We start from the raw sequence: 16,207 nt of genomic DNA on the forward strand, positions 1-16,207 counted from the left end.
GCCACAAGCACACACTTGACATCACCAATACAGGCTCATTCTCAGTTTGTTTTAAAAATTTATTTCCATCTTAGGGTTGAATTAATTCTATTTCAAGCAATCATTTTCTCCCTCCAAATGATATATTGGATGTTTAAGCCACACAAAACGTCACACACCAACCAACATGCACAAATTCCCAAAAAATGTTCCAAGCTACCTGTGCCCTCCAGGGACAGGTGGCTCGTTTGACATACCAGTGGAAATGGACAGCAGCCATATTTATCAGAAAGCATTGGGCAACAAGTGGAACCATCAGGACATTCTTCACCATCTTTACACCTCACTGCAGCTGCAACCATGCTCACAGAAGTGGCCAGCAGCAAATACCAGGTAATGGACATCATGTTTGGACCTGGGGTGGACAGATTGTGGTAAGACAAACAATTTTAACTTGACAACTCAACTAGCAGATCCTCAAGTTGATGAATGTCTTCCTATCTAAATGAAACATTCACTCACACCATCTATGTATCACTATCTACTCTTCCCTTCCCTCCCCCTCCCCCCCCCCACCCCAAGCAATTGTCTCCTAAAAAAATATTATTATACTTTTACCCTTTTCTATCCCTCCTTTCCCAACTCCTCTTCCCGCCATTTCCCTTAAACTTTGTTCCCTCGATTCATAAACCAGCCACCCATTCCCTCCCTTCTGCTTACGTAATCAGAAATGTGAATACGATTGGCAATTGTCTTCACATACAGGGCGTCTATAAAGTCGTTGTGCAACTTTGACATTTCATAACTTTTGATGTACAGTACACATGATAGAAACAAACTGTAAATGGCATATGGAAGCATAATCCATCAGGTTTTTTTTTTTTTTAATATTAAAGTTGTTTTTACCTCCGCCACCGAAGGTGAAGGAGGTGATGTTTTCACCCCCTCTCTGTCTGTTTGGTTGTCTGTTTGTGTGCAGGATATCTCAAAAAAAGTTGAGGACGGATCCGGATAAAATTTTGTGGACAGGTTGGGTGTGTGACAAGGACGAACTGATTCGATTTTGGTGAGGATCCGGATCCGGATATGAGAATTATTTGATTTTCAAAGTGATTCTTCACCGTTGAGAGAGAGGGCCAAAAACGAGATAGTGCTGTATCGCATAATATTTCAAAAATGTGTTGGGCCCGATATGTTCTCGTGGATCAGGCATGACGTGGCGGAGGTATGCGCTCCACCGAGTGCCCTTCTACTTCTAGTTAGTGCTGTTGTTAGCACTACAATTCCCTTGGGTTTGACGAGTTGACATTTTCTGATGAGGCAACTTCCACATCAGTGGTAAAGTTAACCTCCACAATTACTGCACTTAGTTCCCGAATGATGACAATGAAATCTTTCACACGTCACCTTGTACCATCAAGACTCCGCTCCCTGCCACAATGCTTCGAATGTGCGACGGTTCTTGAATGATGTCTTCCCAGACAAGTGGATCGGAGGACGTGGACCAATTGCTTGGCCACCTTGTTCGCCTACCCTGTCCCCGTTGGACTACATTTCACGGGGCTATGTACAACTGGTGTTTACTCGTCAAAACCGCATTCTTTCAATGAACTTAGGGCTACAAATCACAAATCCAATTCATGAAATCCTTAGCAGCAACTGGAGAATGTTTTCAACAAGTTTGAAAATCAGATTAAACGATGTATTACAAATGATGGACGTTATGTTGAAGCCTAAATAATTTAACTGTATTGAGTAAAACTCTATGAACTGGACTGGCATTGGTAGAGCGCACAGTCTCGACTCGTGTGCTCATTCTGAACAAAAATACCATCGTTAACCGAACACACAACTATTGTGGGCCATATACAGTGCATCATCCATGCACCCTATGATGCCACATACATTACCATGATCCATAGCTTCATTGACCATTAGGATATATAATGACCACTTTTGTGCACATTGAGGCTAAATTGTGTCAATGAAGATGAATACGAAAGTAGAAGGGAACTCTCCGACGTCACCAGATACGTCTCGGCCCACACAATTACATAATTATACATACTGTACTTGTACCAGGTTTGATTGAAATCCCTGAACTCAGATTCAAAATATTAAATAATTCTGGCTGCCAGACCAAGTGTCCGATCAGGTTGACATTTAAAACACAAATTCCACGTGACTACTCGATCATAACTGTGATGTTTCACATCGATTGATGAAGCACTTCAAGAGAAACAATTTCTTTTTAAAGATTTTCATTCAATCCAATATGGCTGCCAGACCATGTGACCTATTAATTATTTGTGAACGCCCTGGTATCCACAAGGTTTGGGGAACATGTGGGTGAAGTTTCTCCTCGATCTGTCAAGCTGTTCTGAAGAAGATTTTGAAAGGTTTATTCTACAACAAAAAAAAATCATAGCTGCCAAACCACGCGACCTATGACGTCATAGGTGGAGAACTTTTTGTTCCTCATGGATAACCGATCATACCTGTAAAGTTTCACCTCGATCTGTTCAACCGTTTGAGAAGATTTTTGAAGGTTTTTTTTATATTAAAACAATATGACTGCCAAACCACATGACTGATGACATCATCAATTTAACCAAGATGACCCTCAAAAAATGTTATGCCGATTGGATAGTGTTCGACATGCAATTATGATGTCATAATGAAGCCACCTATGACGTCATCAAAAAAAAGTCACACTTTTCCATGGGAAGTACTTAATATGTGCCAAGTTCAAAAAAATTTTCCATGGAGTAGTTTTAGAACAACAGAGGACAAAAGTTTTTTTCTTTTTTACCAACATGGCTGCCACACCCATGACCTATGATATCATTATCAGTAAAACATTCTACACAAATAGTCAAACCTATGATGAAAATTTTGTGTCAATCAGATAAGGGGTTGCAGAGAAAACAGAGAAAATTAGCATGGATGTACGTACCAACAACCTGAAAACATAATGCCTCTGGCGACAAAAAAAAAAATCTCGAACTACATTCCCCATGACTAGTCGATCATATGTTAAGGCCCGGTCACACCTTGACGTTTTAGCCAACGTATGCCGATTTTTGAAATTTTTTTCTAAAGCGCTGGCACACGTTGAATACGTTATGGGTAAGTTTTGATAACATTGAGAGCACGCTGAAAAACACTGCCATACGTCGTTGTACGTTGGCTTTAAACGTTGTACTTTTTGGTTGTTCTCAAATTTTTTCATGCTTGAAATTTCACGACGTATGCCGGCGTCTGACTCACACGTTCCACTACGCTGGCCACAAGTTGTATGCACGGTCTGCGATCGTTGACAGACGTCAACACATGCTACGTGTAAGTTAATCATAAGTTGAGACACGCCGAGGTAATGTTTTGCGTACCCGAAACTTATTTCTAACCTATGATTAACGTGTTGTTGGCACGTTACGCGATCGTTGCCACACATCGACAGACGTTACTTTTAAGTTACTCATAGGCTGAAAGACGTCGGTATAATGGATCGTCCTTGCCTCAGCATCCACGGCCACGGCCAGGACACTTATTTGCAGCATTCTTCAAACTTTTCTTCGGCATGACGAGGATGTTCACACTTCGATGTCTAGCTTGGCTATGATTCCAATTGTCCATCGGCAGCGTCTATTTAAAATAGTCGAGTTTGAGCGTTTTAACATGTTCAGAAGAAACGCTTCAAATTTCAAAACCCCAGCGTCAAAAAAACAAAACAAAGGCGAGTGACAGCAATTTAAATCGTTCATTGTAAACAATGAAAATAGCTGAGTGGTACCGTTTAAAAGTCGTTGAGTGTAAAAAAAATCCAATTGTTGAGCGCAAGCGTCTACTTTCAATAGTGGAGATGCAGCCATTTAAATCGTTGAGTGGCAGCCTATGAATAGCAAACCCCACGTCACCGGCAAAGATAAACTGCCGCACGATATGGATAAGTTAGGCTATCGTTGGGCATAGTTTGTGAACGCCGGCTTCACGATAATTATTCGTTGGTACATCGTATCTATAAGTTATCGAAGCGCTCTATGCACATTATTAGTTCATTGTGCATTTATCCAACCCGTTATGAATAGACTTAAATCGTAAAAACAAGCCATAGCTCATTGTTGAAAAAGCCCCATAAAAAAATTAGCCACGAAGAACTTCGAACAATGGTGAAAAGATGTCTCCTACCCATGGACACGCGGACGCAAGGACGATCCATCATAACCCACACCCTCCCCCTCACACTCACCTACTACTGCCAACATGAACAAACTACTACTAATACTAATACTGATACTGATACTAATACTAATACTAATACTGATACTGATACTGCTGACATGGACATCGACTCAAAAAGGACTCGAAAAAACACTGTTGGGTTCCCCTTTTATGAGCAGCATTTTTATATACCAATTCCCAAAACCGCTGGGAACACGTCTTTATATGGCAGTTGTAAGCTAGAAACACGTTAATTTTTTTTTTTTGTCGACCGGAAGACGTCATTGGAATACGTCTACATACGTCGATGTGTGTTGGGACTACGTAAAGAATTGGTTCAAAGCACGTCAAACATAAGTTAGAAATAAGTTTTGCGTAAAAAAGACATTACCGCGACGTGTTTCGACTTATGAGTAGCTTATAAGTAGCCTTTGTGGACGTGTGTAAGCGTCCACATATCGTGTGTACAACTTATCCCCATCGCATGCGGAACGTGTGTCATACGCCGAGTACGTCGTAAAATTTTGAACATGTTTAAAATTTCTTGACGTACTCTACTTACTACGACGTATGATAGCGTACTTTAGCGTTGTACTCACGTATACCAAACTTACTCATACCGTATTTGACGTACCCCAATGTTTTAGACACATTTTTCTTAGGTCGGCATACGCTGGCAAGATCGCCAAGGTGTGACCGCGATGTTGACACTTCAATTTCTACGGCGGTTACGATTCGAATCGTTGTGCGTCAGCCTTTTAATAGGCTACGTCACGACATCGTCGGCGATGCGTGCAACGCGCTATGCCTAAGTTAGACTATCGTTGGGCATCGGTTGTGTAGGCCGACAACAGGTTCAGCATTCGTTGGTATAAGTTATCTATAACACAACGAAACGTTCTGTGTCCGTTACTAATGCGTTATACATAAGACCAAGTCGCTATGAATACGTCCGAATCTTTGAAAAAAACAAACATTAAAAGTTCAACGTAAGCCAGCGTTTTACATACATTTTAATATGTTGCCATCGCTGGCTAAAACGTCAAGGTGTGACTGGGCCTTTATGTATGAAATTTTGCATCGATTTGTTAGGCGGTTCTGGAGAAGATGTTTTTATTTTTTTTTAACGGTTTTATTTTCAGTCCAATATGGCCATCAAACCACATGACCGATGACGTTATAAATCAAATATATGACGTTTCGGATTTTTCAGATAAGGATTCTGATTCGATTCAAAACCATGCAAGGTAATCAAATGTATACATTAGGAAGTGGGTAGACTTCCGATGTCGGGAAGACCCAGACACTCCATAGGTTTAAGACAACACAAATCCTAAAAAATAAATAAATAAATAAATTCCCCCCGGTTGGGGGGGGTGACGGTCATCTCTGAAGCTCTGTAGATGTGCCGTATCACATCGACGATTTTTCCAACTTTGAAGACACGTGACTCGATAACCAGGACAAATATTAAAAAACCGGCCCGACCAAATTTACATACAGTAAGTCCTCGCTTTTCGCAAGGGTTGCGTTCCTGGAAAACCTTATGATAAGCGAAACTGTGTTAAACAAAACATTTTCCCATAGAAACCAATGTGTTAAAGGGGGGATGTGTTTTTGGCTCGGAATTTTTTGGATATAAACACAAATAAACAAAACACACTCCTCGAGTCGTGGCGACTTACCCCGAGGCTGGAGGAACGGAGTTGATTGCGGTGGACAAGTCACACTTGCGGAGTGGCAGAATCGTCCCCCTCTTCACTTGACACTGTGCTGTCACTTTCTTCACCAGCGGGAATGGTCTCTTGGCAGCTGGTTGAAGGAGCATCCTGGATGGTGGATGGAGTTGGTGCTGCATCTTTTGGCTTGAAAAATGCATGGAGAGTGGGCTGGATGGCTTTCTTTTTCTTTGTTGCATAACGTTGCTTGTAGCAACAAAGGGCATCATAAACAACACAGCTAAAATCAGTGCTCCTTTCAAGATTTGGATCTTGCTTGATAAGTTCTGTGGCACTTTCAAACGAGCTGAGGATTTGGCTGAGGTTTTTCATGGTGAGATGCTTGGATGAAGGTGTCACAGCATCTTCTTCTTCCTCAAGAGCCCACTGCTGTTCCAACTCCATAAGATCTTCATTGCTTAAGGGTTCTGCATGAGACTCCAGTAAGTCATCCACGTCCACTTCGTCAACCTCTTCAAAACCAGCCTCCTGCGCCAGGTCTATAATTTGACTTGTAATCAACGGAACATCAGCAAACCCCGTGAAATTGTGGACACACTCGGGCCACACTTTCTTTCACACAGCGTTCATTGTGGAGGCACTCACCTCCGCCCATGAATCCTTCATGTTTTCCAAAGCCATTTTTATGTTGTATGTTCGCCAAAACTCCTTGATTGATAGCTTGTCCCTATCAGTTTTTTTTGATAAGCTGCAGCATGGTATGCTTAACATAATAGGCTTTAAAAGCAGCAATAACTCCCTGATCCATAGGCTGTAAAAGTGAGGTAGTATTTGGTGGTAAAAATACTACCTGCACGTTTTCACACCAGTCTTCCATTTGCTGAGGATGGGCAGGAGCATTGTCTACAAGCAGCAAAGATTTGTTGTCAATGTTGTTCTCCTTGGAGATACTTCTCAACATGATTGGAGAAGTAATTGATCACGTAATCGTGGGTCAATGCCCTAACAAACGATGCGCTTTTTCTTGTATCACAGCAAGAGATAAAGGCATGCGACGTTTAGTTTGATCTTCTATCCACACACATAATAAACGCTCCATGTTGTGCATGGCACCATCTCTCATTCTCGTTAGTGTCGTTGCACTCGAACTGGTCGCAACCTGTGATATTTTCTTTATCTTTGAACGATCGAATGTACAGTCGATGCGATTGCTGCGCGCGGCCGATTTCCGTTGTCCCTTCACCTCGTTCATGTCTTTTAATTACATCCAATTTCACCTTCAATGTGACAGCCTTTCGTTGTCTCTTGAAACGAGGTGTGCTCGGCAAAAGACTTGCGGGTCGCTTGGGATTCATACTGGAAGGTATGCAGGCGAGCGTGAAGAGAATACGTACAGTACAGCATACAGTACATGCGCAGTAAAGTGAAAGTGTGTTTATGCGCATCCTGTGTGATTGTTGTTTTTTGCAGGTTTGAAACTTTTTTTTGCGTTTTTCCTTGCAATGACATTACGATAGGCATAAAATGTTTGTGATAATTGAAAAATTGGTCATTAAAACTAAATTACGAATAATCGAAACTACGATATGCGAACTTCCGGTTAGCGAGGACTTACTGTATTGTTCCATGTTATCAGAATCCGAAGAAATTTTGAAGATCGGATCACAAACGGCGGAGGAGATAGATTTTGAAAATGGACGATTTTGCAACTTTGGAGTGACCTTGACATTGACCTTGACCTTCAATCAGGTCAAAGGTCATACCGCCGTGCATCCTTCATCGACATCTCACCACATACCAAATATCAAGGAAAGCGGAAGAAAAAAAATGGGGACGTACGTATGGACAGACATCGAGACTGGTTTTATTAGGTCATCTCTAACGAGATGACCTAATAAAATAAAATAAATAAAATCAACCAAGACAAAAATTTTAAAACCTATAAAGTACATTGCAGTCGTCTATGGAGGATTTCACATCCGATGACATTAATTCAACTTTTGGAGAACATTGTTAAAATACGTAATTTACCGAACCAAAAGAGCCGTCTTGTAATTCTCCATATTTCTTTAGAGGGCCAAACTCAAAATTGGAATGAGCTCAAGACTTGTTTTAAACAGGAATCTACTTCAATAAAATCATGAGAAGGTCCATGACTCATCAATTTTTTCATAACTTGAACAGATTCCACAAAAAGTAAGCAAAACTGCATCTCTACGCATAGTAAAAGAAAGGGAAACGAGTGGGCAAGGAAAGATGTAGGGATGGTTTCACTTGATCTCTTGTAACCATCCCAACCTTGTTTGCATTCTTTTTGGCAAAGCATCCTGACATCCTTTTACATTTTGAAATGTTTTTTTATTACTTGCATTATAAAACAGCGAGCATATTATAAGGTGGAAACAGCCAAATGATCATGGCTGTAAAAAGAAGATCCAGTGAATGGGTCAACAACAAACTGTAAATCCATCCATCCATCCATCCATCCATCGGGACCATACTCCGTGCAGAGCGTTGGTGCTGCTTAAGCAGACTCCTTGGCTCTTGAGCACAATCCTGGACGGGTCGCCACTCCGACACAGGATACCAGCAAGCTGGCACTCATTTTGCCGACCTCGGAAGGATGACAGGCAGAGTCAACCCCACCTGGTATTAATTCAACAGCAAAGTGTGATTTCAACTCAGGACCCGAGGATCCCAAGCCAACCATCCTAACCATTAAGCCAACACCAGGCATAAACTTTAAATGAAGCATCAGAAAAACAGATAAGATTATACCAAAGATAAACCACATTCTGGATTACCAAGAGCAAACACAGATGTTGTTTTTTTTTTTTTTAACCAACATGTGTCTCAAAGACAGGTTGGCAAAGTCTAACATTTCAACAATTCTGACCTTACAACACATATGCCAGTGAAAACAACAAAGAGCTAACAAACCTTGGAATGACCGAGTGCACGTGTTGTAAAGTCCGAGTTGTTGAAATGACAGAAACGTTGTTTGATGGTGATTGAGCCCAGACAGATAATATGGCGAAACATTTTATCACAAACTAGAACGGCACTCGGTGGAGCACAGACATCCACCAGGTTGAACCGTTTACGTTTTGTATCCCACTGATAGGCCGGATCTGGATTCGGACCTTAACCAAAATCCAATCGACTTGTTCTACTCACCTAACCAACTCATCCACCAAGTTTTGACACAACTCGCCAACAACATTTTGATTCGGATCTTCACCAAAATTGAATCAATTCGTCCTTGTCCCAACCTGTCCAACCAAGTTTCATCCAAATCCATCAACAACTTTTTGAAACATCGTGCTACAAATCGTTTTTTGGCCCGATCTCTCAATGGTGAAGAATCACTTTTATAAAACACACGTACATCATCTTCACCAAAGTCTAACCACTTCGTCCGTGTCACACATCCAACCTGTCCACAACTGTTCGAGATATCTTGTTCACAGACAAACAGACAGGCAGGAGTGAAGACCTTACCTCCACCCACCTGAGGTCGCAGAGGTAACCACGATTGAAAAACTTCAGAGATGACAGAACAAGAGTTCCCAGTGGTCTTTGAGAACCGTATTTACCAGGAGCAGAATGACTGGCACGTTGGAAAACGTTCAATGATGGAATGGGCCGGAATAACTGCATCAATGGGGAGAGCGTTTCTGCTTTATTCAATTTGGATCCCGTCTGCCGGCATTAGTTGGTGGATGTTAAATCTACCATGGTGTCCATCGCAAAGAGTAGGTGGGCTGTCGTCGGCACCCTGAATAATTAACAAATTCCTGCCCTAACTAACATACAGAGGGCAGCAGCAGCATAGCTGCACCCTCAGCCAATAATGCAGCCTGAAGATGATTTTGAGATATCTTGTTCACAAACACTCCCTCCCCTCTAGTCTCATGCCACCCTTGCTGTGCGTTGTGTGTTAGCTCTCATACGAGCCTCGACAAGGTATACAAAAATAAATAAATAAATAAAATTTTAAAGATTTAATTTGGGCAACACTCCTCAGCCTGTCATCATGCCTTCATGGAAAAAAACAAAACAAAAAAAAAAAAACTTCATTTTCCAAGATGATACCAAGTGTCCACATCGAGAGGAACATGGTCTTCAAACCTTTCATGACCTGTAAAGTCTCCAAACGTTTCACCAAATGAACAGCTCTGGGTGGAGTAATTATTAATCAGCAGAACCTCCCTTAAAAACAAAACATAATTACACAATGCAGCTGATGTCTGGATTAATAATTTCACCACATTAATTACCAAATCATTCACATCGTATCGAAAACAAATTTCAGACCAGAAGCTGCCTAAGCAACCTTTTAATCGCAAATGTGTCATCATCATGGTTGCCCTTTGTAGTCAAACAAGGCGGATGATGCGTGACGTCGCGGACAACACGGGAATGTGAATGTGTATATAATGGAGGAGGTGATGCTCACACAGGAAACAACTTTGAGGCTGCAAAGTAACAGTGTAACCTGGTGTCAGTGGGATATCCAAAAAAAGACCAGACCACTTGCTGCTCGCAGTTTTAAGCCAGAGTTTGGAATTTGTTCAGAGCACCAGCCACAACTCATCTCCTCCTTAAGGACACCGTGAGAGCATTAACGTCCATAAACTAACCCCGGCAGAAGGGACGCTCGGATTAACGTCCATCCGAAGGACGGGACACACTTTGATGAATCACCCTGCCTGCGACACACCAGGATGGCAGTTTCTATGTCACTGAGATTAGCTATGGAGTTTCACAGATACGTCACAAATCCCAGAAAGTGTTTCACGCCTTCTTTGTCTTCGGGTGGATGCACGTTATGAACTGCTTCTACTCTGGATGAGTCCGGTGTAAGGCTATCCGCACTCAACAGGTGTCCTACATATGTGGAACACTGGATTTTGAAAAAAAAAAATTTTCATGTTATTTTGAGAGTTTGAAAGTTATAGCTCTGTTGGCAAGTTTTTGCAGAATTCCATCATGGCGATCATCGTCTCGCCTCCAGTCAAGATGTCGTCCATGATAGCAGCGTCACTTTCAAATGTCCTCCAGCATCTGCTCCATGATGTGTCCAAATATCTCAGGTGAGCATATCAGGTGGTGTTGAACCAAATGGAAACCGCAACCATCGGAACCTCCCAATGGGGGTGTTGAACGATGTGACAAACTCCATTTGCAAGAACCCACTCTTGTCATCTAGTTTAATGTATGCAAGTTACTGACATCATACGAGTAATACAAACTGAACATACATGACAAACCTTCTTTATTTCTCTTTTCTCCCATTTGTGGAACCGCCGCCTTCTCGAAGCTGTTTCGTATCATCACAAAATTAACATATAAAGGCAATTAATTGATCCAGATTGACAACACATCATAATCATAACTTACTCTTTTTGTAACACTTTTCAATGCATATGACAAAGGTATATTGTTGTGGGCCGGGGTTTGGTGGCGATAAACGACCACTCGGTGGAGCAGTGGAGTCGTCTCCCACTGAACACCCGGAATTTAGGTCGCAACTCTCGGATAAGTCCAAGAGTTCACGGGTCCCTTAGCGGACCGTGGTCGCCAATATTTTGACGGCGTGGGGTAGGGTTAATTGCCCAATTTCAATATACGTAAATATCCACGTCGTCCAACTACCGGGGAAAACCAGACCCTCGACTGACTTTGTCCGACTGACTCGTAACCGAGCGGAAGTTACCAAAGCCACGCCGGACCAAATGAACAACCTACGGCAAGAACGGCCTCACTAATTCTCAATACGCACCTTGCTATGCCAATGAAGGAAAGCACAGAAAACGAGCTGGTACATGTATAACGATAATCGGGGAGGGCGACACAGATCAGAGTTATCATGAATCAAAGGCAGGCAATGTACAATGAGCAAAAGCACTTAACAATCCTACTTAAAGATGGGGCCCACGGACACGCACACAAAAAACTGGACCCCGTGGGTCTATTCGGTAGAGCCGGGCCGGGGTACCTGTTCCGCCTCGTGCGGTCATACAGACTCAAACCACCACGGTGGGACTCGAACCCACGACCCGAAGTCCACGGCCGACGACCCTGGCTGCTCGGTCACCAGACTTGCCCTCCAAAGGACCGCAGACCGCTCCAACCACGACCACGACCGTCTGTAGAGCCCTCGTCGACAACCACTCAGCCACGACGACAGACCGCTCGGCAATCGCCACGATCTCCTCTCTGCCGAACCCTGGTCGTGACAACCACTCGACTCTTCTGAGGTGGGAGGGGTCTCTTCTGTCGTGGTCACCTCCCGATTGGCTGGGGTGTGCGTGTCATGCTCGACCTTCGCTCATTCGCTGGAGAAAACGTCCATGCCCTGCCTTGGGGCGATGGCGATCTGAGGCGATGGAGGCTCCGCCCACGCCTTCAGCCAAAAACACGTGGGCAATGGCGACTGGGTCGAGTGCGGGACGGTGGCGTTGTTGTAGTGGATGTAGTAGTAGTTGTAAAAACCTAACTAAAACATAACTCGTAGCGCACACAAAATTCCCATTAGACAGAAGGAGGGATTCTAACTATAAACACATACTTATCGAAATAACTGAACTACGGGGACTCTGGCTGCCTGTGTGCAAAAAGGCTTCCAGATTCGTAACAATATTGCCTCACGTCTACGGAGGCCATTCGTCCGGTTTTCTGATACTCCGTCATCTATCGATACGAAACCGGACGCCTCTGTCCTCTATTTTCCTCTCGAGTCGCCCGACCTTTCGACACACAATTTAACTTTTGATCGGTTAATACATTTCTCATTTAATGAATCCTGCGTTTACATTGTTCCTGCAAATGCCAACAAGGATCCTATTTGTGACGTTTCCTAAGGACGTTTTTAACACGACGGCCGATACTTGTCGTCTTGCACAAAATGGCAAAGCGAAAGACGCCCTTCAACTCAGATTGGTCGAAAGAACACGATTTCATAGCAAAAAAAGCAGAAAGAGCAGACATCACGCGCCGTGTCCCCAGCCAGCCCCGTGCCGCCGTGATATCCAGGTCATCAGCCTGCAAAGGGAGCGCCACATCAGCACATTTTGTCAGAAAAGCACAAACTGAACACTCGAATGGCAGCTACGTCGTCTTGGGAATTCTTTTTTGTCAAATCATAAATGTCACCCCAGGATGATAAAGTGACTGCAAATGAACTTTGGCAAATTTAGTATTATAATAAAAAAAAAAAAAAAAAAAAAAAAAAAAAAAAAAAAAAAGAATCAACTCTGCATCAAATGCAATATGTCTCTCTCTCTCTCTCTCTCTCTCTCTCTCTCTCTCTCTCTCTCTCTCTCTCTCTCTCTCTCTCTCTCTCTCTCTCTCTCTCTCTCTCTCTCTCTCTCTCTCTCTCTCTCTCTCTCTCTCTCTCTCTCTCTCTCTCTCTCTCTCTCTCTCTCTCTCTCTCTCTCTCTCTCTCTCTCTCTCTCTCTCTCTCTCTCTCTCTCTCTCTCTCTCTCTCTCTCTCTCTCTCTCTCTCTCTCTCTCTCTCTCTCTCTCTCTCTCTCTCTCTCTCTCTCTCTCTCTCTCTCTCTCTGGTCACCGGAGTCAGATCCCATCCGAAGGAACGAAGGATGGCGTGCTCCGAGATGCAGCGCCTCCTGCAGGCACTCCATGTCGGGTTTTTTTTTTTAATCGTCAAATCACACTCCAGTCAAGTCAGACTCGAACACACTTCCAACTACACCACCAACTACCAATTTATATCGATCGATTAAACAAGAAAAGGTATTACTTAAATTAATATCGATATTAAAGCTCTTCCCGAGCCGGCAACGGCGACGGAAGTCTCCCACACGCATCTCGAGGATTGGAGGGTCCCACGGGGGAATCGACTCCGTCACGACATTTTAGAATAGACCCGACATTCGGTAAATTGTACCAAACAATGATGAAAAAGTGTGCACTAACAACCACAGTGGAACACCATTAGAACTCACCAACCGGTCACGAGCGCGAGTCGATGAAACCGGGACCACGTGACCGGCGGATCCTTCCCGTTCATGGATCATTCAAAAACGAAACCACGTGACTGGCGGATCCTTCCCGTTCATGGATCATTTAAAAACCGGACCACGTGACCGGCTGATCCGTTCACGGATACTCAAAAACGAGACCACGTGACCGGCGGATCCTTCCCGTTCATGAATCATTTAAAAACCGGACCACGTGACCGGCTGATCCGTTCACGGATACTCAAAAACGAGACCACGTGACCGGCGGATCCTTCCCGTTCATGATCATTCAAAAACGAGACCACGTGACCGGCGGATCCTTCCTGTTCATGAATCATTCAAAAACGGGACCACGTGACCGGCGGATCCTTCCCGTTCATGGATCATTCAAAAACGAGACCACGTGACCGGCGGATCCTTCCCGTTCATGGATCATTCAAAAACGAAACCACGTGACTGGCGGATCCTTCCCGTTCATGGATCATTTAAAAACCGGACCACGTGACCGGCTGATCCGTTCACGGATACTCAAAAACGAGACCACGTGACCGGCGGATCCTTCCCGTTCATGGATCATTCAAAAACGAGACCACGTGACCGGCGGATCCTTCCCGTTCATGGATCATTCAAAAACGAGACCACGTGACCGGCGGACCCTTCCGTTCACGGATACTCAAAAACGAGACAACGTGACCGGCGGATCCTTCCCGTTCATGGATCATTCAAAACCGAGACCACGTGACCGGCGGACCCTTCCGTTCACGGATACTCAAAAACGAGACAACGTGACCGGCGGATCCTTCCCGTTCATGGATCATTCAAAACCGACACCACGTGACCGGCGGATCCTTCCCGTTCATGGATCATTCAAAAACGAGACCACGTGACCGCTGATCCTGAGTGCTTGTATTTATTTATTTTTATTATTATTTATTTTTACTCGTACGTGCCCGTTAAAAAATATAATAATAATAATAATAATATTCAAACCGCGACCAAGAAACAACAACCACACAGGCCGTTCCATTGGATGGCGTGACCGCACGTGCGTGGCCCGGAAGTTCGCATATCGCAGTCACGATTATTCGCAATTTAGTTTTAATGGCCAATTATTCAATTAGCGCCAACGTCTTTTGCCTTTTCGCAATGTCATCGCAAGGGAAAACACAAAGAGAAGAGAAGAGAGAAAAAAAATTACTTCCTGCTTCGGAGCATACCAGCTCACTCTGATGTTACCGAAATTTATACACCGTCTAATATGAAAACAATCATAACTTGGGGCATTGTGTTTATCTTTAAATGCACATAAGAAATCGAGAAATTATTGGAATACACAAAGTCATCACTATCCGGAAGTCCGTACGTTGTAACCCGTAATGGGGAACGCAGCTGAGGTTCCCTTCCCCCATCGGCCACGCCCATGCAGCAACGTGTTTTGTCATTGGTTGGTAAATAAATGGCCATTACTTGGGAAGCACTTGTCTGATTAATATCAAACCTTGAAAAGGCACATCCACAGGGCCCCAGCCCCCAGCAATATATCTGGCAAGTTTCAATTAGATTGGACCAGTGGTTGTCGAGAAACAGCGGTCACACGCACGCACGCACACACACACACACACACACACACACACACACACACACACACACACACACACACACACACACACACACACACACACACACACACACACACACAAACACACAAACACACAAACACACAAACACACAAACACACAAAGACACAGACACACACACATTGCTGAAATTATAGATAGATTATATATTTTTATTATAATTTATTTATTTATTTATTTATTTATTTATTTATTTATCTTCACTTTTGGGGTCAAGAGGGCGATTTTGAATCTCTTCTCTACTCTCACGTACCGTGGTCTTTATAGATCGTCGATGACGCTGCCGCAGCTTTGTCCACCTTCAGCTGCGTCAGCGTGACCTTCCCAGCAGAAGTTTGGGCAAGAATCTGTAATTTGTTTATGGTGCCAGCTGTTACAATGACATTGTTGTGGTTTTCCAAAACCACATGCCTCCAAGGCAATGGCACCCAACATACAGTGATCCCCAGGCAGTTATTTCGTTAGTCTATGTGTAGTTAGACCTCCCCTCATGTCCAGTGGGTTAACGGGATGGTGCGTTGCGTGGGTCTCATAGTTAGGTCGAGTAACTATATCTCTATCTTGTGTCCTCGTTTCTACTCGAACCCTTTCCTTTTAGCCATGGTACAAAACAAGCAAGCAAGCACACACGCCTTGCAATATGCGATTGAATAATAAGCACACCATGATGCCTCCCATGGCTTGGAACCACCACAAGTAACGACAT

The 16,207-nt window shown here is 43.5% G+C and overlaps 1 protein-coding gene across 5 annotated transcripts in view; it reads right to left on the reverse strand.

Annotated features, from left to right (window-relative positions):
* The window catches only part of LOC147021931 (progranulin-like), a 52,187-nt gene extending 38,064 nt beyond the window's left edge, over positions 1–14,123 (reverse strand). The window contains exons 1-3 of one of the 5 annotated variants that reach the window (XM_085892369.1): positions 14,024–14,123; positions 13,850–13,882; positions 237–394 (exon numbers count right to left, since the gene is read on the reverse strand). In XM_085892369.1, the coding sequence (XP_085748495.1) occupies positions 237–386 (150 nt within the window). In that variant the 5' untranslated portion in view covers positions 387–394; positions 13,850–13,882; positions 14,024–14,123. Of the gene's footprint in view, positions 1–236; positions 395–9,380; positions 9,658–13,849; positions 14,001–14,023 lie in introns of those variants that run through there. The other 4 variants (XM_085892372.1, XM_085892368.1, XM_085892371.1 and 1 more) reach the window with 4 other exon arrangements.
* Between the last annotated feature and the right edge of the window lie 2,084 nt (positions 14,124–16,207).

This window comes from Eptatretus burgeri, chromosome 8 (genome assembly GCF_056783735.1).
Source record: "Eptatretus burgeri isolate ZD-2024b chromosome 8, Ebu_testis_v1, whole genome shotgun sequence".
Taxonomy (NCBI): Eukaryota; Metazoa; Chordata; class Myxini; order Myxiniformes; family Myxinidae; genus Eptatretus; species Eptatretus burgeri.